At 41.5% G+C, this 25396-nt stretch overlaps 1 protein-coding gene across 6 annotated transcripts in view; it reads right to left on the bottom strand.

Annotated features, from left to right (window-relative positions):
- NCOA6 (nuclear receptor coactivator 6) overlaps nt 1-25396 on the bottom strand; it is a 43632-nt gene that overhangs the window by 18118 nt on the left and 118 nt on the right. For 3 of the 6 annotated variants that reach the window (XR_015277160.1, XM_086853532.1, XM_086853536.1), the window contains exons 2-10: nt 18730-18832; nt 13498-13661; nt 13120-13394; nt 9861-10016; nt 9178-9300; nt 7642-7770; nt 5910-6728; nt 3081-3227; nt 1093-2212 (exon numbers count right to left, since the gene is read on the bottom strand). Coding sequence is in view for 5 of the 6 variants with exons in the window: in XM_086853532.1 (XP_086709658.1) it covers nt 1093-2212; nt 3081-3227; nt 5910-6728; nt 7642-7770; nt 9178-9300; nt 9861-10016; nt 13120-13354 (2729 nt within the window). In the remaining variant the exon portion in view is untranslated. Of the gene's footprint in view, nt 1-1092; nt 2213-3080; nt 3228-5909; nt 6729-7641; nt 7771-9177; nt 9301-9860; nt 10017-13119; nt 13395-13497; nt 13662-18729; nt 18833-24685; nt 25271-25396 lie in introns of those variants that run through there. The other 3 variants (XM_086853534.1, XM_086853533.1, XM_086853535.1) reach the window with 3 other exon arrangements.

The following is a 25396-nucleotide window of genomic DNA, read 5'->3' as shown; positions in this document are numbered from 1 at the left end:
ACTTCAGGTTAAAAACATGATTATTCAAAAGGGCCAGACTAGTGGAATCAGAGCCACACCAGGAGTTTCATTTGCTATGAATATATATGAATATATATTTGATATGAATATATATGCTATTTTTGTTTCATTCTAAGAATTTAATTTTGATATTTGGATATTTCTGTGTTATAATTTTCTGTGCATTTTTTTTTTTTGTTTTTCCCTGATTGAAAACAATCCCCCAAAGTACCATCAGGTGGGTTCCTGTTAATGCCCCATGGGCTCATCTGCAGCATCAGGACAATTAAAGTATTTCTGCTGTCACCATTTGAGGTGAATTATGGCACAGCAGCAGCAGCTACCACCCTGTGCTGGGTGACAGTGAACTGTCAATGGCAAAATGCTACAGGATAGCTGGCCAAGAAAGAACATGCTGGCCAAAAAAGGAAGAAATTCTGCAATCTTGTATTTTCACTAATAAGACACATTCATTCATTATCTTTTAATCTTTTCCATTGGCCTCCTCCCTCCCAAGAGCTGTGGGGTTTTTTCCTTCCTGATCTCTGCTAGGCCAGAAGGACCAGCACTGCTTGGATTTGTTAATCTCATACCCAGAAAGTACCACATTCTTCCCTCTAAATTCTAGCTGCAGCTTCAACTAAGAGATAAGTCCAGCTCAATTCTAGGCAGAAATGTGTCAGGACATGCATACGATTCAGGAAACAATCCCCCAAAATCTGTCCTGCACACGTTATATAGAGGCTTCTAGTTCTTCTGAATGTACTTCCCACCCTTTGATTGTGGCTGTCAGACTGCTTAAAAAAGCCTCTTCCAAGGGCTATGGCACCATGGCCCACTTGATAAACTTCCTTCACCCAGTAAAGGGAAGGAACAGTGCTGGTAGAATTTGGTTTATAATTGAGTTTGGATATTTGCATGTTAGTTTTAATCTTGAATAAACATTCCAATGACAGACTCTTGAGAGAAACTGCTACAACATGAATAAAATACAAGTCCTTTCTCACCCATTACTTGCTGATAAAATATTGACAAGATGCCTGTGGAGTTTCTTCATGCCCCTTATAAAAAACACTGTAATAGTAAACCTACGTTGTTTGTTCTAGCTGTTGATTATTTTTCTTCTTCCTAGGAGGCTTCTTCTTCTTTGGCTTGTTGGCATTCTGGTTATTCTGTTTGTTGTTCACACCAAAGTGCCCTGCTGAGATATCGCTCTGGAGTAGGTTAACCAAGAGCGGACTTGTGAGCGTCACATCTTTATTGACAGGAAACACAGGGTTCTGCCCACAGGAAACCTGATTCCCATTGGGAGTTCCACTAAACCCTGTACTGAAAGGCAGCCCATGGCCAGAGAAGTGACTTCCTGAAGCGTTGCTGTTTCCTTGCATTCCTTGCATATGAGAAGGCACCATGTTTGGCTGCTGCACAGGAACCTCAGATAACATCTGTGTCAAGTTCCCATCGTTGTTTGTTGTGGTTGCAGTATCCCCAAGTTGCTGAGAGATGTGAGGACCAGGTCCAGTGGGTCTTAAAACCTGCCCTTGAATTCCCATCACCTGAGAAGGATTCCCATTCACGGGGCCTTGCTGTGCCATCATCTGCCCAGTGAACTGCACCATGTTTCCTTGCATGTTTGGGGTTGGTCCTCTCATCAGTTGAGCTGGCCCCGTCATAACATTGGACTGGTTTTGAGTATTAAAAGGCTGCTTATTTCCTTGCATCTGAGTGGTCATCATCTGTTCCATCATTGAGTTCTGCTGTAGCAAGACCTGGCCCTGAGGTCCCATCATCTGATTGTGTGTGGACATCATCTGCTGTCCCTGCTGGGGAATCATCTGTTTGGGTGGGGTCATCCTCTGAGGAGAGGGACCAAGATTTTGGTTTTGAGGTGTCACCATCATTTGGCCTTGCGGCATGAGCTGAGTTCGAGAAAGTATCATCTGGTTTTGAGGGTTCAGCGATCCCTGAGCCTGAATGTTCACCATCTGTCCTTGAGAGGACACGATTTGCTGATGCATCCCCATAAGCTGGGACTGTGGTCCTTGCTGAGGCTGTCCCTGCATGTTGCCCATGTTAACCTGTGGCACCCCACTAGCACCAGCCTGCTGGTTGTTCATATTTCCATGAAGTCCCATTAGATTGGTCTGCATCATATTTGGTGGGCCATGTGCTGCTTGCATCTGAGTTTGAGGAGGTCCAGATCCTTGGCCACCTTAAGAAAATAAGAAGAAAATACCAGTAAGAAACTAATTTAAGTGGTGCAAGAGTTTTCACACCTTTAAATGATGGGAACTCAAAAATTGCTTTCCTCCCTTTTCCAATAAACTGGTGTATCTCATATTTGCAGTCCTGGGACGCAGAGTTTGATGCTATAGGTACATGTTAGTTGTCAAAACAGAATATTGTATAAAATTATTTTAAAAAAATTAAAATTATTAATATAAAATATTATAAAAATATATCAATATTATAAAAATATATCAAAATAAACACTTAGACTGGTACTTCTCCTGTGTCCCACAGCAGAAGACAGAACAGAAACTTAATTTCAGTTGCTCTCTGCACCTGAATCCAGGCAGAAGAGTAATAATTGAGCTGTTAAATGGAGGGAGACATTTGTGAATTAAAGATTCATTTTCACACTTTAAGGAGACTTCTGAAATTTTTAAAGGAAGTAACAAATAGTCTTTTCAAAGCAGAACAGTATTATTTTGCTATTCTGCTTCTAAGATAATTACACTTTTTTTTTTTCTAGTCGAGAAGTTCCTTTTGTGTTGTATCTTTATTACCCCTTGCCTCCAAACTTCAATGCTGCCTTCCATTCAGTTTCTCAACAGCTGCTTCTGAAGCCCAGACCCACAGTTCTCATCAATAACAGCATGGTTTTGAGAAACATGAGCAGCCTAATGCTTTTCTTTTCCCTATCCAGCACCACACCAGAGTGCTACTGCAATCCCAGCCAGCAGCTCCCTGTTAATAGCAGGAGTTTTATGGTTTGGGACCCATGTGACACAGGAAAAGGCATCATGTGCTACAAATGGCAAATGGAAAAGCTTAGGAACGCCCCAGTGCAGTCAGACCTGTGTGCTGCATGTTCTGGCTGGTTTGCAGCTGCGGTGCTCCGCTGTTCCCTGGTGTTCCTGGAGCTGTGGAGGGCACCTGACCTTGCAGGAAGTTCTGGTTAGCCTGGCCTGCAGGGAACCCCGGGGGGAGCCGCTTGGGCATTCCTGAACATGAGAATTTTCTGATTAGTTAGTATGGAAAATGGGAAGAAAAAAATAGACAAAATCTGTAATTGGAGAATACCTTTGAGTCTGTGCTGTCACATGACAGGTTTAGGCAATTGTTTTTTGCCAATATACAAAATTCACTGATGACATTTATAGCTCTTACCTGTGCAATAATTCTAACAAATTACTATGACTAATTTTAAACCATAATTTACATACAAAACTTACTACCCAGAGAAGGTGAAAAGTCCATATTTGGCCTTTTAGAAACCAGAAATTAAAAGTAACATGGTTTGCTCCTTTCTGCTCTACTGCATGTCTTAGCACAAGCCCTTAATTTATTCCATGTACACAAACAGAAATAACTGGCATTTTTGTTAGTGATGTTAGTGATGTGCTCACCAGCTTTGACACACCAGGCACACACACTCATCACTGCTGCTGTGTGCACACACTCAAAGGTTCTTTTCATCCCAGAGTGTTCTGGGGAACCCCACAGTTCAGTACATCCAGAGGTTCTGCTCATTCAAGTAACTCTGCTATTCCTGCTGCAAGAGCAAGGAATTCTTTGACACCCTTATGTGGCAAAACACCCACACTTTGGCACATCTAAACATCACTGCTGCTTTGGGACAGAGAGAAAAGCCTCCCCTCTACCTGCCAATGTGAGCAGCAGCATGGATGGATTTCAGAGTATCCATTTCTTTTTAACTCACTGTCCCACACAATGTCTCAGACTTTGAACCAACCCTGCCCACCACTCCTTTTATTTTCCTGACCCAGTGCCAGAATGTGACTTCAATTCCTTCTGCAGTTACAGCTTTCTTACACCTAATTTTACTGCTTGTGCTAATTATCTGGTCTTAGGTTGTATAATATTTCAAGGTAATCAAGTCTATAGGCCAAACACCAAATATATCTGCAAATAAAGAAACAGACTTATTGAAACACCACATCACTGGACTCCAGCTTTACTTTTGCTAAACTTTCAGGGAAGTTTTGCACATAGGAATGCTTGAACTGAGAAAAAAAGAAAGTGTTAGCTTGGCCTATTCCAAATCTCATATAAATTCTGATTTGCTAAATTGGCTGTGTGAAATGCAAAGTGTTTGAATGCATTCATTTACACCAAACATTTAAATGTAAGGTTGCTTAAAATTTGAAAGATTTATAATGACAAATTAACATATAAATTGTAGCAAAGGATGAGCATGCACAGAAGTCAGGCAAAGGTCTCAGCAGTGGGAGCAACACAGCTTTGCTGAAACCAAGGAATCCTGTCTCTTAACATCACCTGAGGATCCTATCTTTTAACATCACAGCAGGATTGTTGATTTTAGCAATGAGGTCTTCAATAAAACCAAATAACATATTTTAATAGTTTATTTCTGGTGTGACTTTTAACTTAAAAAAATTGAGGATTGTTTGTAGTGGGTTTAGACCTGTAGTAGGTTTGTAGTAGGTCATGGCTAAGATTTCTGATGGGGACTGAAACTGATAGGGCTAGTGAGACAAAACTGTAGGGAAATGTGACTATAATAATGAGTAACTGCTTCCAGATGGAGACAAAATAAGATACACCAAGTAAAAGGCACTGGCAGATCCCAAGAGAACCTTGAAAGACAGAAAATTCATCTGAATTCAAATGAGACTCATGGTACAAACAGTGAAAACAAGAAGTTTGTCTGCATCAGTAGACCAAGAAACAGGAATTTTTACAGTGTTTGGACAGATTTTGGATGTACAACATGAGAATGCAAGACACTAGAATGTGTGTGTAGGTGCACAGAGAATATGGACCATATTTTTTAAGTACATAAAGAAATAATTCCAAAGGCTTAAACAAGAACTGGCATATGGGACCTGAGAACAGCCATCTGAGAGGAAGATGAACAAATGAGTGACCAAAGAGAAGCATGAAAAATCTGCATGAAAATGCAAAGGGGTCAAGGGGAAAAAACCCACCAAGGACAAAAAAGAGATCCTGGGACTGACAAAAGTAATGACTTCATTGTTAGAGAAGAACTCTAGGAGCAGTAAGGGAAAAAACTGAGTGCATTGGTCCAAAGAGAAAACTAAAGACAACACAGCCAAATGAGAAATTAAAACATCCCTTAACCTCTTAATTTTAGGATAGGAAGTACAAGAGCATGGCAATAGCTCTTTGTTCTTTATATGGGAAGAAACTGGTGACAAGAAGAAACATCCACAGCTTAGAAAGGAAGATGCAAAACAATGCTTCACTTCTGTAGTAGAAAATGTAAATGGTGATAGAGGAAGCTGAAGAGAGAAAAGAAGTGTTTTCATTACACTCTCACAAAAAATCCTCCCCTTTCCCCTCAGAAGGAACCCCAAACCTAAACAAAATCTCCACACCAGCTTTTAGCATCTTAAGTTTGCTTAAAGGCAACAGAAGAGCTGTCAACAGGTTGACTGGCAGTAATAAGGGCAATATATGCAGCAACTCCTCCCTGACCCTCCAGGTATCTCTGTGACACTGCAGGACAGAGACAGAGTAGAAACCAAGTGATGCTGATGCTCTTTCACCAATACCCACCTCATACTCTCTGTTCATTGATTCTGCCTCATAAAGGTTCTTTTCAGAACTAACAGCTACATTAGTTCTAGACACTTTATGTTTCTTCTCCTTTTAAAATAAAAGGTCTCAGTACTTCTTACCTCCTAAACCAGGGTGTAAACCTTGTGGACCTTGGTTTTGCTGCTGCATCACCATGAAGTTGGGGGGTACATTCCCCTGTTGCACCATAGGATTACGACTAGGAGAACTGACAGGCTGCTGGAATCCCTGGGGAAGAGTGCTACTCTGGGGAGGCCTTGGTCCCAGCTGCTGCTGCGTCTGGTTAACAGTTGGAGATGAGGCAGGAGAGCCCTGCTGGAAGGAGGAGGGAGAAGAAGCAGGAGACTTGTTGGTCAGGTGGGGTTGTTGTAGTGGTGTAGGAACCCGTGAGGGCCCTCCCTGAAGGCTTTTCATTTGAGGAGCAGTAAACTGGCCAGGATTGCTCATCTGGGGAAAGTTTGAGTGAGCCTGGGAAGCTTGCTGGCTTCCAAAAGGATATGGAGGTGGAGGATGAGTAGGAGTTTGTACTGTTGCTAGAGATGGTCTTGCTTGAAGCTGCTGCTGCATTTGTCCAGGCAAAGGGGCCTTTTTCCAACCCTGGTTTACTGTCAATGTACCCAGTGCTCCCTGGGTTGGAGGAGGCTGAAGTGCTCCAGAAGGAAGCTGGTTCCAGCCAGGGGGAACTGGAACCTGTGCTGGTGAAGAAAATGAAGGTCGAATACCCTGCTGTGGCTGTTGATGTGGCTGGGGAGGCCGATTCTGCAACTGCTGCTGCTGCTGTTGTAGCTGCTGGAAGTTGGCTGAGTTCATCTGCCTGTTTACAGGAACTGACTGCATTGAATGGAGCTGGGGAGCTAAAGATCCAGATGGATGATTTTGTTGCTGTATATTTAGCCCAGATAAGAGTGGGTCCATTGCATCTAATAAAATAGCAAAGAAAAATAATTACAAAAAAACCCCAAAAAACCAACCAACAACAAAAAAAACCAACCAAAAACCAACCAAACTCTACCAAAAGAAAACCCAAAACAAGCCCAAACCAAAAACCAAAAAAACCCCAAATCTTACTGTAGACAAAACCCACCCCAAAACAACAAAGGCTAAATTGCCTACATTTTTTTAATCTGCATAAAAATTCATATTCCAGAAAAGCCAGGTCTTACTCATTTATATCCTTTAAAATAAAGCACAACAGCCCCACAATGCTACAGACTGATGTGAGCCTTCTACACACTCAGAACTGCAGAATCACAGAGTATCTCAGCTGAAAGGACCAGAGTCCAAATCCCTGCTCATGGTAGGATCACCTAAAATTCAACCACAGGACTAAGAGCACCATTCAGAGACTCCCTGAACTGTGTCAGGCTTGGTGCCATGACCACTTCCCTGTGAAACCTGTGAAGAATAAACCCTAAACATTCACACCCACCAGACCCCCAGTCCTTAACTTACCAGTCTATCTTAGCCTTCCTGAAAAGAAGGGAGAGCACCAAAATATTCCTGCATCTTTGAACTAATCCTTCTCTTACCTTCAGCTAAACATAAAGCTCAGTCATGACAGTTCAGGTGCAAAAATACCATTGCCATTTCTCAACACATTTGAACAAAATACCAAGCACACTAGTGACTAATTAGGCACCCAAATAATTTGAAAAAATTTAACAGATTAAGGGGGAAGGGAGGTTTTCACAGAAAGTGTAGCTCCCAGAAAGGCAGTGGAAATGCCCCAGAACAATTCTGAAGTACCCTCATGAGTACATACTCAAGCCTGTGTGCTGAAGAATAAAAGATTAAGAACATTTTCAGATCAGTATTATGACTAAATTTTACCACCTGGCTGTGAGGAAGGCCGAGGTGTTCGTGGCTGCAGCTCAGCACTAGCACCACTTGCCACCATAGAGGAGGCCACATTTCCACCCTGGGACATCATGACAGCTGCAGCATTGCTCATTCTTATTAAACCTTAAAAAATAAAAATAGAAATGATCAAGTCTTGCAGTTACATAGAGGAGAATTTTAGAATTTTTCTTTTAACAAGAAAAAGTATATTTGTCAGTAAAACATTTCTTTAGACTTCAAGAATTGTTTATCCAAAATAACCTGGGGACACATCTCTCTTTCTGAAAGCTCAGATTCCCTGGTATCAAACAAACAAGTTCAGTCATGCTGTAGCTCTTTCTTTAACACCAAATTTTTAGAAAGAGTATAAAAGAAAACATTACTGACTCAGGAATTAAAATGAGCCTGACCTACCACTGAAAGCACCAAGTGACAAGATTGTATCAAAGCCATACATGTAACTCAGGCTTTTGCAAAATCTGAAACTAGAAAGTAACTGAGGTATTGCAAGAGAAAAAAATCAATGTTTCACTTCCAGGGGCTGTAATTTTTGAAAATGATTGCTATTGTTGCTGTGTTGGTTATATTACTGCTACATAGTTGACCTGCAGACAGGAAATAAAGGCTCTGATTGGCCCAGTGGAGAGCAGAGCCCTTCTTTAAATGTTTTAGACTATGTCAAGGACAAAGATTTCACTACTGTTTAATAAGGCTTTTACAAAGTTGAAATGTTCTTTCCATTCCTTCTCCTCAACAGACACAAATGCATCTTAAATAAACTGACCAAAATGCTCTTGGTTTAATTGCTTTAAATCATATTTAATAAAATATTAGCTATTTATTTTGCCTTACGATTCAGGTACTTTAATAAATCACGTAGTAGCTTTCTCTGTAAAAATTCTTCATCAGATTTGAGTTTTGTAGCTAAAAATTCCATATGAATATAGAATGCTCTAAAATACAGTTAATAAACTACACCTTTCCACAAAAATTCCCTCTTTATTATCAGTTCTCAAAAGTTTATCAGAAAATAAGGAGAGAGTAACAATGACAATGTCCTGTTCATCCCATAATTCTAATGGACTTAATCTAAGTCAGTTTATTGTACACTGAATAAAGACTTATGCACATTTCCACAGAAGGAACCAAACAGCACACTGTGAAAATTCGTGCATATTTCAAAGTGAATTCACTACACTCAACTCATCTGCTTCTATAGACTGTATGGAAAAAGCCCCAAACAAACCAACTAACCAACAAAACCCCAAACCACCACACCCTGGAGATACCTGAAAGCCAACTGATTGGCCCTGCCAAAATCACTCCAATGTTTGTGGGACACAGTGCACCCAACAATTCATTTACATAACACAGGACACGGTTTGACAGCACGGAATAAGAACATACATTCATTTAAATGGCAATTAGAATTCTGCAAACAATAGTTGCTGTAACCAGTGGAGTTTCATAAGCCCAGTAGTGAATTTTTGAGTGTCTGAAGCACCACAAAGAAGCCCTGAGGGGGTTTACCTTGCCCTCCCTGCATGGGGAATCCCGTGTCCATGCGCATGGTGGTGCTCGCTCCCAGCGGCCCGTTGATCCGAACATCCTGGCTCCTGCTCTGGGCTAAAGCCAAGTTGATAGCACCTTCCCCTAAAGCAAGGCACAGGTTGGGTGAACAGGAGAGACAGAAAAGAACACAGACATTTGCAAAAGGACACTTCAGAGATGCCAAGGAAGGAAGAACAGGCTTCACCTCCACTGTGCACTTTAGAAGGACACTTACACATCACATCGCTCTTCTGGATTTCAGTTTTAAGAGGAACAAATTTCATGACAAGCATTATCTGCCCTCAATTTCATCCTGAGGGTGCTCCTGGACAATGTCCAGAACGGATATGGGAACTGTGAAATCCACTGTAAACTTGTCTTAAAGAAAGCCTCATATGAAACAACAGGGAAAGAAAATTAGCCAACTCTTTCCTAGTCAACACATAGAAAAAAAATTTCAGGAGGGTTTCTGGTGCCTGAAGCATTTCCAGCTTTCATTTTTATAATTAGTAAATTTTATTCTTGAAAGAATAAGAGTCTTGAGCTATCTTTTTCGCTAAAGCCAAAGTAGTAACTTACAAGTTTTGCAACGCTGAGTACACAAAATTGCTTTTTGAGACTAAGTAAATCTGAGTTTTGGAAGCGGATTCTGTGTGAAATACCTTCAATCTGAACTGAGAGAATGCCCAGGTCTCGGAGCTGTTGGTTGTTGTTCTGAGCCAGGATTCGCAGCCGCTCGGCAGCTTCCCGGGGGATGTTGAAGGTGACACGAACACTGTTCCAAGGCTCTATCTTCTGCACTTTTAACTTGTTGGATTCTTAAAAGAAAAGCAGTCCAAGTTAATACAAAGGCAGTTTTTAAACATGTCTGATGAAACAACTTGGTTAAAAAACTGAAAAAATGAAAGTATATTTGGCTTTGAAAATTGCCAGTGCTTAGTCTCAGGTACAGGAGATTTTTCCCCATACAGGTGTACAGCAACCAATGCTGCCAAATCACATCAGGGATTTTCCAAAAAATTAGCCATAAAAATACTACTCAAATGATAACCAATGCAATAGACAACACAATCACTTGACAGTACTACTCAAAATTTGAAATATTCTGTGGATAAACTACTTTGGAAGAAAATATCTAATAAAATAGATTTCATACAATTATAGGTATTAGGTTTGGGTTGGAAGGGACCTTGAAGTCCATCTCATTCCACCCCCTGCCATGGGCAGGGACACCTTCCCTTGTCCCAGCTGCTCCAAGCCCCATCCAACCTGGCCTTGGGCACTTCCAGGGATCCAGGGGCAGCCACAGCTGCTCTGGGCACCCTGTGCCAGGGCCTGCCCACCCTCACAGGGAAGAATTTCTTCCTAAGACCCCATCTAAAACCTAGACTCCTTCATCTTAAGGCCATTGCCCCTTGTCCTGTCCCTCCATCCCTTTTCCAAAGTCCCTCTCCAGCTCTGCTGGAACCCCTTTAAGCACTGGAAGGGACTTTGGGGTCTTCCTGGAGCCTTCTCTTCTCCAGGTGAGCACCCCCAGCTCTCCCAGCCAGGCTCCAGAGCAGAGGGGCTCCAGCCCTGTGATAGAATACATTTGTGAAACAGATGAATGTGGGGAAAAACTGACTACAGGAATGAAATGCTTGAAATATTTGCTCTACAAATGCTTGTAAAACCATTTTTATTTTTTTTTTAACAAGGCACCAGTGCCAACAGACAACAGACTATTAGCAATATTTCATTGATTTCTACCTCATTACTTAGTTTTCTGGGTATTTTAAATCCACTGCCAAAAAGCATCTCAAAGTCATGCAAAATATTTACTTGTAGGTCTTCTGAAAACCTGTTCTACAAATGAGTATTTCTATATAGATCCGTGGTTCTCAAAGTAACAGCAGGAAGGTTCAGCAGTTATGTTGGATACATTATCCAAAGTGATACCTACCTAAATGATTGCTACAAAATACAGGATAGTTAAAATATAAAGCTTTATTTATATAACTAAATATAATTTATATTATTTAAATATTTATATATAAGTAATACATAAGTAAATGCATATTATAGATATAATTATGTTATAATTATAACAATAATGTATTCAATAATAATGTTATATTATATATTTGATATAGTTATATATAATATATAATTATATATTACAGTTAACTATGTATAATACATAGTTCTATTATTCAAATATTTATATATGTATTATTAAAATTTATATTAAAAATATAGCTTTATAAATTTCCATTTCCTATTTTTCTGTAAAGAAAAAGTTCCTCTCAAAACAGAAAGTATTGACCCAAATTTTCATCAGCCAACTCCTCCACTGTAAACTTAGATTTGCTAGATATTTGCTAACTTTTGGAGTCTGAAAAACATGTTAGTTAAGAATACCAACACTCATTCCTATTTAGGAAGCTCTTGTTCACCAAGTCTTTTTTGCTGCTATAATAATGTATTATTAAACTCATTCTTGTTCTGACTATAAACAGAACAAGGTTCTGTTTTTGGTTGGTTCTGGTTTTGGCTGGAAACATGGCAGGAGGAATTTTAAAATCCCCTTCTGTGGAGATTTGAACAAACCCATATTTTCTGTTATTATTCTTCCAATATCTTATGTAGAAAAATTGTATCATCAGTTTCAGTATTTCTATGTATTTGTACCCAAGTTTCTCATTTTTTAAACACTGCACCTGTTAGTAAATTTTAAATTTTTGTTATTTACTAACTCCACATTCAGGATTATCCTATTTTGCTCTGAATCAGTTTAAATAACTTCTCACATGGAGAATATTCAAATTAATTTGACATTGATTTTAAAAATTTGATTTCTCAGCTGAGGTCTGAATCATATTTATTAATCCTGGAATTAATATTTATAACAGACTCAGCATGTAGATGCCTCTATGTAACAAAGATGACTACATGCAGTTATAGATTGAATTTATTTCAAATCGAAAACCACTCCATCTGTGGTACTATACACAACCCTTCACACCAGTAATGGTCTGTTAGTTTACATCTCCTTCCAACTGTTTGTAAGCTACAGCTCAAAACTGATATTTCTTCATAGTGTTTTTGTCTTATCCCAGCTGTCCCAGCACAACAGCAAGAACCAAACAAACTGATGCCAGCTGACCACATGGACAAAATTGAAAGGACTAAAGTGACAAAAAAATTCAGTCTGGTTATTGAGAATAATGTGTGTTTGATACTGTTGAAGGAAACAATCAAAGCTACCATGATGCATACCTGAGCAGCCATCAGTAAGCAGGACAAGACCTTTTGCAACATGCTCAGACAGGGGACAGACAAATGTCTTTTTCCAGATCCAAACATGCTGGTAAGAGATGTCCCTAAAACCTGTTATCACTGACTTGCCCTGGAGCTGTTCCCAGAGCTGGGTGAGCATTCAGAGGTATGTCAGGGCACTACCCATTCCCCAACACAAATCAATCAATCAATCAATCAGTCAATCAATCAAGTAGGGTAGGTCAGAAAAGGGCGGTAATGTCACAGGTACTGGAAAGTGAACCCATTCTCAGATGAACTGCAGTCGTTTAAATTGGACAGTTTGGGCAGTAAAACACATCTCCTGTGTGAACAAGCCTGTTTCCACTTTTGTATACCACAGCCATGTATAATAAAGGGACATGAAAGAGAATAAAACCAGGTAAAATGTGGAAACAGAAGAGAAATTAATGAACTTGCTAAATAAATCAGTTTTAAACAACAAACAGCTGCAGACACTTGTAGTCTGCATTTCTGAGAATAGCTCGCAAATTCACTAAGAATAACCCAAATAAATATCATTACAAACTAAGTAGCTCAAACCCAATATAATCTATATTTTGTGCAAAGTACCCTGACTATGTAAATAAGCATTTTAAGAGAAGTGACAAAAAGATCCATTACCCATGTGTAAAAGGCCAGGCACATTCTCCAGTATGGTATCCAGCTTCTGCTCAAAGTCTCTGTCACTTATATTTCCTTTAAAAGCTACAAAGATTGTGGAATCCCCAGGAGCAGCCTCCTGTTTCAGTTCATCTTCCTCCAGTCCTGAATCAAAATCCACCTCTAAGTCTTCCATAGCTGAGGAGTACAAGGAGGCATATGTATCTTTTAAGTTAGGTAGAGCATCCAAAATCATTGTTTCCAACAATGGGAGCCTGTCAGACGTCAAGGTGATGCTTGGAAGGGAAAAAGAGAATTATAATACATACAATAATAATTGTGTTAGGACATTAACAGCTGCTTTCAATGGCACATTTGGTCATTGACAGAAAAACCTACCTGGTGACCCAGTGTTGGGCTCTGTGAGACCAACTGTGTGAGGCTGAAAATGGTGGCCATGGCAGTGTCCAAGCTGTTCTTCCACAAGGACAAACAGAAGGGGGTTCCAGGCAGAATTGTGCTGCACGTGACTTGAGAAGTATTCCAGTTGATCTAAAAGACAGCTAGAAAGGAAGGTAGAAGATAAAAAATCAGAGGGAAATTAATTATATTCATTTCTGTATCACAGAGGGGGAAAGCAAGCACCTGGTACCAATGCTGCAGTGCCTGCCAGGAGACTAAATCTCATAGCAACAGCTGAATTATAGTGATAGGAAGAACCACCAAATTTATTTTAGAGACTGCAGATGCAATAGGTCCAAAACAGTAGGAAAGCCACAGCACATTTTTACCAGGAGAAATGTAGCATTTGACAAATATTTTACTCACACCCAGCAAAATCTCAGGCATACTATGCCTACTTTAGGAAAGTTTGTAAAGATGTAGATGTTTTCAGCTTCTTATGCATATAACTCGAAATCTGCTCCCCCTGTCACAGCCCACAACTCTCACCATGCCCCCACATCACACTCAGATAAGAATGAATTTAGTAAGTCAAGTCCCACACCTGATGGATTTTGCTTAATAAAATGTCTAAACTTTGCAATGAATTTTGGCATTATGACATTAATCTAAGCTGTTACAGAAGCAAATCTGTGAAAAAATTATCCCTAAACTTACAGTGAATGCCACCAATGTTAAGATACACTGCTAAAAGATTCAAACCATCTGTAGAAACAGCCAAAAAAGGGATCTGTTTGACCACCATTGTCAAAATCAAATCCATTCACCAGCCAGGACTGTCAAGACCTCGTAACTCCAAAGCTGTGGGTACTTGGGACAACCTGTCCAGAAGGTTTAGCTCAGGACAACATACCCTTGAACAGGATACAGATCAGGGTTTTGGCAGAGGTTCAAGTTCCCAACTCAAATTAAAACCATAACTTTCAGATTCAAGGTGAGTTGCAGATACTGGCCAGAAAGCAGCCTTTTCTAATTAAAAAAAAATCTAACAATGTTAGATAAGCACAGATTCAGCTCTATACTGTTTGCACACTCACACAAGGCTGCTGAAGGGACAATATTACAGAGGAAAAATCAGGGACTTGAAAGTCACAAACTCCCCTCAGCTTTTGGTCACGTCTCTATACATACACTCACTATATTTACATAATATTGGGTTTTTTCTCCCTTGGAACCCTACCCCACACCAGGCAATCCAACAGCACTAAGGAACAATCCCCTATTTTACGTGGAGTTACTCTCTCATCCTGCAGCACCAGCCTTCATCCTCAAATCTCAGATTAAAAACCAAGCGAATTTTGTCTCATAAGCTCTTCTCTAGTCCTGCATCAGAAAATAAGTTCAATGTTTCACAGGTATTGATCTATTTCCATAGTGTTTTCATATACCTATTATTCCCATGGAAACTTTAAAGATGGGTAATAGAGAAATAAATTTCAAAAATTCATTACCAGGTGAACACAGAGATAATGAAATCTTTTTTCTTCCCCCTTTAGGCTTTGTATCTAAATTACTGCTCTGAGTGTTTGGCACCTCCATGAAGGCAAACTCCTCCATTTCATGTCAATTGCCCAGATAATGAGAATCACAAGATGTTTTAACTGATTTAACTATGACAAGATGTTTTAACTGATTTTCACACAATTTCTTGGACAGGTAACTTCATTACCCAAGCTGGCTTTACACTAACCAGGAGAGCAGTCCTTCTCCTTCTGCATTCCTACATCTTTCATTCCACATCCACTGACTCCAGGGAGAGAGGAGCTGAGAGTCCTACACAAATGGCCTTTTTAATGACCAAACACAGCCATTCTGTGCAAGGAATGAGGCAAGCATTCTGTGAAATATAAGCACTATATTTTGAGGAAAATGACATAGAACATTATTTATCAGAAAAGTGTGAGTAATTTTTTTAGGGAGAGAAATCTCAGCTCAAAATACAGGCTCCTAGATGTTGAAAAGGTACAACCACTTGGAGGGTTACACTTGAAGCAAGAAACATGAGTACATCTGACAATCCCTAACACCAAAGAAATAACAATTTACCTACAAGAACACAAACATTTCAAATCTTTTTTTTTGAATGGAGATGTCTGAAGCCTCCATCTTCCCTGTTTTAAGAGCAGAAGACCCCCAGATTCCTTAAATCATGGTTTTTAAACAATTCATAAAAATACTGCAACTTAGACCAAATTTCATCAACCTCATCTGAATGTGCTAAAATCTGACAGGATTTGTTGAAGTTGTGGCCCTCTGTAAACATGATAAAAATTGAGTTTTTTAAATCCTAAAGGACCACAGGCCTTGCTTCACTTGACTCAGAGAGCCACGGGAATGCAGGGATATTGTGAGTGAAAGAAACAAACCAAGACCAAGCTTTACCTCCCAGATCAGCACATGTATCTACAGCTCACTTTTCATTTTTTCTCTACATCATGCTCCTTAAGGATCTCTGCTATATTCATCTGCACTCTTCCCCTCTCAAACACACGAAATTTAGTCCATTCCTATACTCAGGTATCATTTATCTCAGGTATGACATGAGAAAGTGATGATTTGAAAAATTTTCCTTTTCAGGCAGTGCACAGCACACCATCCATGTCAGAGCAAATGAATCCCAGCTGCAGTGTCCTAACTTCTGTAATCTCATGGTTATAGGGTTGCCTTCCATAAATCCTGAGCAAGCACTTGACCATAATTAGCAGGGTACCTTCCCTCAACATTCTTCCATGCAAACACAAAAAGCCTTCAGCATAAGCACAGAGGTAAAACACTGCCCATTCAACAATCCATGTAAACCAGAACTCCCAGCAGGCTGAGAAGAGTCTCTGATGAGTAAGAACCACACCTGAACTGATGTGCACAACCACAGCACACCAGGAACTCAAGCACCCATGCCCACTGGGCAGTACAAGAAGGTCTCTGACCATCATCCTTCCTTCAAAAAGCACACGTGATCCTGTCCCTGCACCTGCTCCTTTAGAATTTCCAAATTAGTATTTCCCATTGTACAATTGTTTCTGGAAACTCAGAGCAAGTCCAGTGCTGCCACATGGCAACCATTTACCCACAAACCTGGAACTGGCTGCAGCAGCAAAACCAGTGTTATGCCTCTTTATTATAAAGTTTGCCTTATTCAATACAGCCTAATTAATAAAAATATCTAACTGAAGAGAGGTGGGGATAAACATCCAAATAATGGACAAATAGCCAAAATAGCACCTGCTTTGTTGTATGAGGACAGGAAGTGGAAGAGTTTGAGCCATGAAGACCAGAGTTTCCAAGATGAAGGACACACCCTGGGCTGCTGGAGCAAGGAGGTCCCAGGCACACTCAGCTTATGGATAAAACAACTAAAATGTGCAAAACAGAGACTCTTCAGAGGGAGAATTCCCATGGGATACAGGATGCCACAGTTGAGACCTGGGATGATGGACAGCTGAGGCACACACACACCACTGGGAGCCCCAAGGCATTTTGTTGTGCCCTGTGCTGTCCCCAGCAGCCTGACAGGCAGCCTGCACAGCAAACCCAGCACCACGTGGCTGGACAAGGCTTGGAAAATCCCATCCAGACCCCAGAAGAGATGGGATTAGAGCAAAATCTGAAATAGCCAGTTGTCACTAACTGGGGAGCAGCTGAAAGCTGGCAGGTTCTGGAGGACCTGGAAGTGCTGGTCTCTGGAGTGAAAAAACAACACAAAGGGAAAAAACCCAAACTGATATCTTGGTATTTTTGACCCAAGGTTCACTCAACTAATCCAAACTTATGTCAATTTGACTCTTGAATAGAATTTGAAATTTCTTGCCTTTCTTTCCCCTATCTATTGCACTACACAGAGCACACAAAGCAAACCAAGGCTTTGTCTCACCACCTGCCTCAGAATTTCTGCCCCAGTCTATTGATTTACAAGCTTTTTCATGTATTCAAAATAAACACTTTCACAGTTCATGTCACACCAGAACCTGCACTCTCCCAAAACAAATAAAAAGTACTAGAATCATGCTCTACATCTCAACAAGTACTCTTCCAAATTATACAAAAGACTGGGAAGGATAAAAGCAGAAGGAAGGATGGATTGATGATGCCCTTCACTAGCAGATGGCACAAGTTGGCACTAAGCAGAGTCCTCATCCTCACACTGACTATTATTTAAAGCTGCAACAGGGAAGGGAAAGACATGAAGTTACAGCCAAATCCCTTGGGGAAACCAGAATTGAGAGTGAGGAAGAAAAGTCTGAGATAGCAGTAGCAATGTAATTTCCAAAGGATTTAACTTGCAATTGCTGTCCCTGAAAAAATAGTTTTCAAGCAACTTAACAGCAAAAAATATCAGGAATAAAGGATATCTTGGATAATACACTTCAATGTTTTCTTCTTCCCTTGTTTTAGGTGCCAGTGAGAAAGATATGTAGAGATTTTCCTGATGGGAGCAGAGGATGTTCAGCATTGCCAGGATATTCCTGAGAGGAAGGCTTTCTTTAATCTGTAACATGGACTTGCACACAGTCACACAGGCTTCACACAGTTTAAAGTGTAACACCTATAAATCCCAGAAATACTGATCACAACACTGTCTCTACTGGAGATTTGTTAACTTCAAATTTGTATCATCCTCCTACAACTGCTTGCTTTTTTTCCCAGCATAGTGATCTTGGAGCTTGTTAAACCTGAGCAATGAATAAACCTAGACACCCACATCCATTCTATGATACAGTGATTAAAATAATATAATGGTTTTGGAAAAAAAACAACAACCAAACCAAACCAAAAACCCAACAAAACTTTTAAACAAATTCTAGGCAAGTGTCATATAACAATATAACATAAGGAGATTAAATAAGGCTAAGAATCACTGTTATAATATGAAAGAATACCTAAAAATAAACATGCACTAAAATTTCCTCTAAAACAACTTAGCCAGGGTTCCAGTCATTTCAAACTTGGTTGGTGTTAGATGAATGATACCACTAAAGCATCTCAACTGCTCTCCTTGGGAGGAGCAGCCACAAACCTGATGGCAAATACCCCTAACCCTGTATGGCTGAGTGGGAAGTCAGCTCTGGAGCCAGCCCACCTCTGCAAACACACACAGCAGTGAGGACTGGCAAGAGGACAATGTATAAAAACAAGAGATATCCAGATGCATCATATGCTCATTTTACCTACCAAAACAAATTTCACAACTTCAGTATTTTGGGGTGTGCAACAGGACTTCAGGTAATTCCAGGCTGGCAAACATGGTTAAACAGCAACTCCTAAATATGGAATCCTAAAAGAAAACCATCACATTTCATCAATGATGCAAAATAACAGAAATACTGAACATACTGGTGAATAGCTCCATTTTTAATATACAGTTTTGAGAAACAAATGCTCTCCTCAGCAATGTAAAAAGCACATATTACTATATTCAGATTCGAACAGCAAAAGCTGAGGAGCTTGAAAAATCAACCTTTCCTTACAGGCAGAAAATGGAATCCTTCCTTTAGCTGGAAGTGACATTCTATTCTTCTAAACTGGGCAAGTTTTATCTGGAATAATGTATTTATTTAAGTCTTATGACAAACTCATGTAGATTAAACTAATCTTCAGAACAGAGAAACTGGCACAGCCAGGATGTCCCTCAGCTCATCCTGAGTAGGCACCTAAACTGGCTCAGGATAAGCTCATTCCAGAAGCACATTTGCAGCCCACAGGACCACCTCAGACAGACATTGGTGCTGCAGCTATTCCTAGCCCCTGCTCCTGGTCACAGGCTCACCAAGCTGCACTCCAGCTCCTGGCACCATAAAAACATAGCAGTAAAGCTAAATGGCTTCGGGACAACAAAACACCGCCCCTCGAATCAACGGGATTTATAGGCACAGCCCAGGGGTGGTTCTCAAGGAGATTTTCTGCTTACATGCTTGCCTGCTCATCAGTGGGGAAGCAAATTGCCTAAAAACAAACAGGGGAAGCAGAAAATGGAAGAAGACTCAGAAAGAAAAAGCAGAAATTTGTTGTCTTCTATGTAGACAACAAAGCAAAATTGCTTTAAAAGCCTTATTGTGCTGTAGCCTGTGCACTTTGCACCAACCCAGCAACTCAGAGAAAAGGAAAGAGGTTTTACATTAAATCACATCCCATATGCTTTGCAGCACTTTTAATGGTCATCTAACACTTTTCAATCTCTCGTACCTTCTTGTATTTCTAAGTAATTGTAACTCAAGAAGTGTAGCACCAAGTTGAAGACCCGATGACTAAACCACAAGCAGTGACCTGCATAAATACCATGACCAGACACCAAGCTGAGGAGCAAAATCAGAATCTGAAATAGGAAATTTTAGTATTGTTGTATAAGCCAAAACTAAAAAAGGTTTTCACATTCTACAGCAGATACTTCATTAGTTCTACTTTTTCCCCCTTTTCATAAAAGTCTAAAGCTGAGTCTTGTAGCAAACTGGCTGGTTACCTCCAAAGCCAGGCCAAGACTTCACAGAAAAGGCCAGGCCTTGGAAAAGCTGTTTTTAAGGAAGCCTCCAATGTGCAGCAGCCAGTCCCCATGTTGAGTTCCTGTGCCTTAGCCCTGCAGGGTGAGGGTGATTTTGGCTAAAGGGTGGGAAAGTGGAGGGAAGAAAAATCTTCTGAACTCCTTGGTGCAAGGAACCAAAGGGTTTTTGTTCCTTCTGTTCTCCCTTCTGAGTGTCCCTCATCACGACACCCAGCTGCTCCAAAGGAGGACTGGGAAAGACAGGCTGCCTAGCACTTCTCAGTGAGAAACTGAGGATGGTCAGCCTGGGCTATGGGAAGAAGAAGAAAAAATACCTGCTGCTGTCTCCATTCCCATTGTGCACATGGGATGAGACCAAATTTGCTTAAGGAAAATAAGAAATTAATATTGGTTCATTAACTCCAACTTTCACTACAGTAAGTTATCTGACAGACCTGGACACCAAGCACAAACCTTAGCAGACCCCAAGGAATCATAGAAACAGCCCTGTGAAGTGTTCCAGCTACAGAAAGAGTTTTATTTAGAGTTTATACTTTCCCAAACACAAAGAAAACAAACCAAGTTAGTCTCCAGCAAGACAGGCTTTGTTCACTCACACTGACACACAACTGGTCACTGCTCCTCACACTGGTCTGCTGCACTCCCGTAGCCCTCAAGTGTAAAACACTAAAACCCAAATGCTTCCGACAAGGAGAAAATTACAGCTTGTTATAACACACATGACTCTTGGCAGTGATATTCTGATGCAGTCTGACAGCAGTTTAATGAAACATCAGTTTGTTAAAGTTTCATGAAGTTTGCTGAAAGCCCACAACTCAGGCCAAGCTGCAATGAACACACCTCAGCTGAGCCATTCAGTTTTATTCCAACAGAATTTGACTGCTGAGATGCTCAGGACTGCTCTAAAAAGCAGGATGATAACTCCAGAATAAGCAGCTAAGTTAGCTACATAGAAATTACCCCTTTCAATAGCTGAGATACAAACCAAGGTATCTACCAAGCTAAAGGGAAATAGGAATCAGCAATTCTCTTGGAAGCTGCAGTCTACCCAGCACAGTATTTGCTCAATCAATTCCCATTAGCTGAGTTACTAACTTCCCATGGTAAGGATATTGTCATTTGTGAGAAGATTCACACTGTGAATACAGACAGAACTTTGCAGTACATAACTTTCCACAAAGATCCACCAACGCAATCAGCAAACAAAATGAGATGCTATTTAAAATCAGGAGCATCTTGACTGTATTTGATCTTGCTTTCAAAAGTTATGAAAAAGGCCTTTTCAAGTAGCAATCTGTGCTCTGTGTTACAACAAGCTTTATATTTAAACCTGAATTTAACTACTACCAGATCTTTCTGGGCTGGCACACCTCACAGGTGCTCCTTTATCACCAAATTCTCACAGGGCTTCCTAAACACCAATATAACCACCCCAGAAATCCATGTGATCGTCAGCACTGAACTAAGGTTTGACTGAAAACTGCACCTTCTGCAATATTATTCCTTCTTACATCTAATAAATATTCAGGGAATCTTTTAAAATTCTGAAATTACATAAAGGATGAAGGAAGAATTGAAGCTGAGACAAACAGCTTAAAAGTAATTCTTTGATAGGAGACACTCAGTATCAAGGAGCTATCACGGTTTTCCTTGACCAAAAAATAATCCTCATATAATAGAAGTAGGTACAGCTTTGGTTAAAATCAAGATTATTCCGAGAGTTTCCTGAGTGTATAAAAACTCACAGTTTATTTTGTGCTGCTCTGGGCTTTTGGAAAAATCAAATTTCAAGTGTTATTTATCGTCACTACTGCCATTAAGAATCACATAAGCAACTTAGGACCTTCTGGTAAAATGTGGATGCAACAGAACCAGAAAGCAATGCATTCTTGCAGGGATGGGAAGAGCACTCCCAAAAAAAACCCCTTCAAATAAACACTTCACCATGCATGGCAAGGGGTTGGAATGAGGCAGTCTTTAAGGTCTCCCCCCAACCCAAACCATTCTGGAATTCTGTAAATGCAGACCAGAGGCTTAACCCAGTCTCTGAGAGCACCACACAGAAACCACAATGAGAAACACGGGACCTGCTGCATGGTCCTGGCAGGTAATTTGAGTTTCAAAACAATAAAAATTACAAAATTAAAATAATTTGCATAGGACTTGGAGAATTCAATAGCACGCATTTTTGGATATTTGGAGGAATAATTACATGATGCTCTTTCATCTAAAGCTAAAGACTAAAGCTTGAGGTCCCATATATGCAACTGAGCATAAGCAACTTCCTGTCCCAAATTTTTGGTTTGATACCAATATTTAGACATGATACCTCTATTTAGGCAAGGTATTGTTCATCTCCTGTACTTTTCATACAAATCCAATCCAAAGCCCTGGGTAAGGCTATGCTTCAGGGCACCCATACCAGTTGGAGAAGCAGGCGACTGGTCTCAGTTCCAAGAAGAGGATGGCACTCACAAGCTGTGGAGTCCCATGTCTCTCCATCCCTCACCCCAGCTCCCAAACCAACAGCACTGTGACACACACTTGTTGCCTTTCTTTTTCCCCAAATGCATAAAGAAGGGTTATTTACTGAGTGACAGCCTCAGGGCTCTCACATATACATGACCAATTCAGTACTTATTTCTATTTTTGATTACTACAGCTGCAATTTTTGATGTGCCATTCAGCATGCAGATGGGATGCTGTTCCACTGGATGGAAAATGATTTCTTAATTGACTGAGAAAAATCCCCAGCTCCTAGACCTCTGGAAAACTTCCACTACCATCCTGCATAATCCAAAGCTTACATTAACTTTAAACTCCAGCAGCATCAGTCTAATTAGCCAGGACACAAGACAATCTAAGTTTTCTTCATCCTCTTGAGCTAAACCTCCAGCTCTCCATGCAGGAGCACACTGACTCCGTGGCTGAAACACTGTTATTACAATTAATGGGTGGCTCCTGCTGAAGAACAGCAGTGACCTGCTCTGGAGGGGATAGCGGAGTCTGTAAACAGTGTCAAGACAAACACAAAATATCCTCAGCTCCAGTAAAGCAAAGGTGACTTGCTTGTCTGGCTGATGGAAATGGAGACAAGCACCTGGAGATGGAAAACACCCTTTCAGATGAAGCATCTTCTCTGCTGCCTCAGCTCAGTATCATCTGCAGTTATTTCTCCTTCCACTGCTGGCCCTTACCTTTTCCCAGCCCTACACATTCTTTCTCATTCCTTCTGCTCCAGCCGTGCATTAAGGATAAAACTTATGCTTGAATGCAGTTTTTCCAGCACTGAGGGTCAAATCCTGCTGCTCAGTGCCCTACGTGCCAGCAAGCCTCCTGCTCCCTCACACCATCCCTGCACTGCAGCTTTGCATTTCTCAACAGAGACCACAGGATTTTGAAAGATACCCTCATTATGCCTTCTGCCCTTCAGAGGTTCTCTAGTGACCTATAAAATTTCACCATTACTGTTACAGCCACATTAACTCTTCAATCCCTTCAGCAGCAAACACTTCATCAAATCTATCAGATTTAGTGAGTCTGTGTAATTGGGTTGTAACTCCAGCTTCCATCCAAAAGCAATCGCTATGGTACTGGAAAATCAAAATATACTGCCAATTTAAGGTTTAGTTATCATGTTGAAACACTTAACGTCTCCCACAAAGGCAGGAACCTTTATTGTACTCAGGCAGCACAAAGAGTGGCATTACAGGTCTTCAACAGAATTTACCTCCACAACCTGTATTTTCAAATATTTAAGCCACTGAAAAATGGAAACACCCAGAGCTCCAGATGCACAAGGACCTGGAACTCTTTGGCTTCTCTACACACAGTTGTTTCTTATGTTAGAGAAGCACATACTTTTCTACTAGAAAAATGTAAAATCACTCCATCACCTGGAAACCTGTCGTAAAAACCTCCTTCCTCTGAGTCCTACAGAAGGACAGACCTTGCAGAGAGAACTGGGGGAGCGTGCTGCTGGGAGATTTCCAGCCAAATCCAGTGCCTAACAGAAGATCCTTCCTTGTGTTTAAAATACCAATAAATGTAATTCCTCAACTAAAGTTCAGGTATGTGTGCAGCCCCCCATGTTCTGTTCTTTCTTCTCGCAGAAGACTCCGGACACAGTGTTTCTGTGAAACATTTCCTCCTGGAGCCAGGTAACTTTCAGAGGAAGCCACACTGCTCAGTTCTTAGAATCTCTAGCAAACACCTCGGTGTTTGTTTCGTGCAGTCCCCAGGCTGCAGACCTGGCCATTCTGAACACACGCCTTGAAACCTTTGTTTCTCGCTCCACGAGATATATAGAAAAGCTGGGACCATTTGCTATAACTCGAAAAGAGCTACCAAATTCAAAAGTTGTAGTTATTACACTTGGTAACCTTTATGGAAAATACTAGATTTGTTCTTTGTGGTTGTTTTCACATATAGGAAATACTGAAAGGTGCCTTAGCTAAAGAACAAGTCAAAACAACACACAATAATTATAAAACCAACAAGAGGCACGGTCCTTCTTCTAAGAGAGGTTTTACTACAGTAAAACCTCTGAGAAAGATTTTACTATAGTTCCCAGTGAGGGAAATGAACAAAAACGTGTCTATGAGGAGGCTGAGGGGTCATGGAGACACAAACCTCACGAAGCTCCAACCTGCTGCCAGGATGCAGACACACAGAAGAGCTCTGTCCTTCCATTCCCCAAAGCAGCAGGAAGGAATCAGAGCCCTGAGCTTTCTGAGACGGTTTTAAAGTAGCTGAAATTTAGAGAAACGCAGAAATCACACGGAGGGGACGAGTGAAGAGCCTTTTTCCGACTGGTTTAAGAGTCACCGAGGACTCGAACAAAAGCGAAACGTCAACGCGCCCCGGCTGACACGGCACAAAGCCGTCACCGCCCGCATGAGGTCAGGGCTGAGGGACCGGGCTCACACACACCGGCCGGACCGCAAGGCAGCTCCCGAGTCTGACAGCGCTGCCGGCCCGGCCGCGCTCCTTTCCAGGCCGGCAAGGCCGGGCCGAGCAGCGGCCTGGGAGCGCGGCCGAGGCCGAGCGCGGCCCGGGCAGGGTCGGCTCCGTGCCGGGCGCTGCGGGGACGCAAGGCCGCGAGCGGACGGGCTCTGCCGGCGCCGCGACTCCGCCGCGCGCTGACAGGCTCCTGCCGGGCGCTCCGGCACCGCCGAAACGCCGCCGGCGGCCTGGGCCCGCCACCGCTCCGCACCCCGCCAGGCCCTGCCACCGCTCCGCGCTCCGCCAGGCCCCGCCGCCCCTTCCCCCGCGCCGCGGGCTCGGCCTGCGCCCCGCCCGGCCCCGGCCCCGGCCCCGGCCCCGGCGCTGTTGCCGCCGCCG

The sequence above is a fragment of the Cyanistes caeruleus genome, chromosome 16 (assembly GCF_971803275.1).
Source record: "Cyanistes caeruleus chromosome 16, bCyaCae1.hap1.1, whole genome shotgun sequence".
Lineage (NCBI taxonomy): Eukaryota > Metazoa > Chordata > Aves > Passeriformes > Paridae > Cyanistes > Cyanistes caeruleus.
Note: the sequence above shows the minus strand (reverse complement) of the source record. Positions and strands in the feature narration are given on the sequence as shown.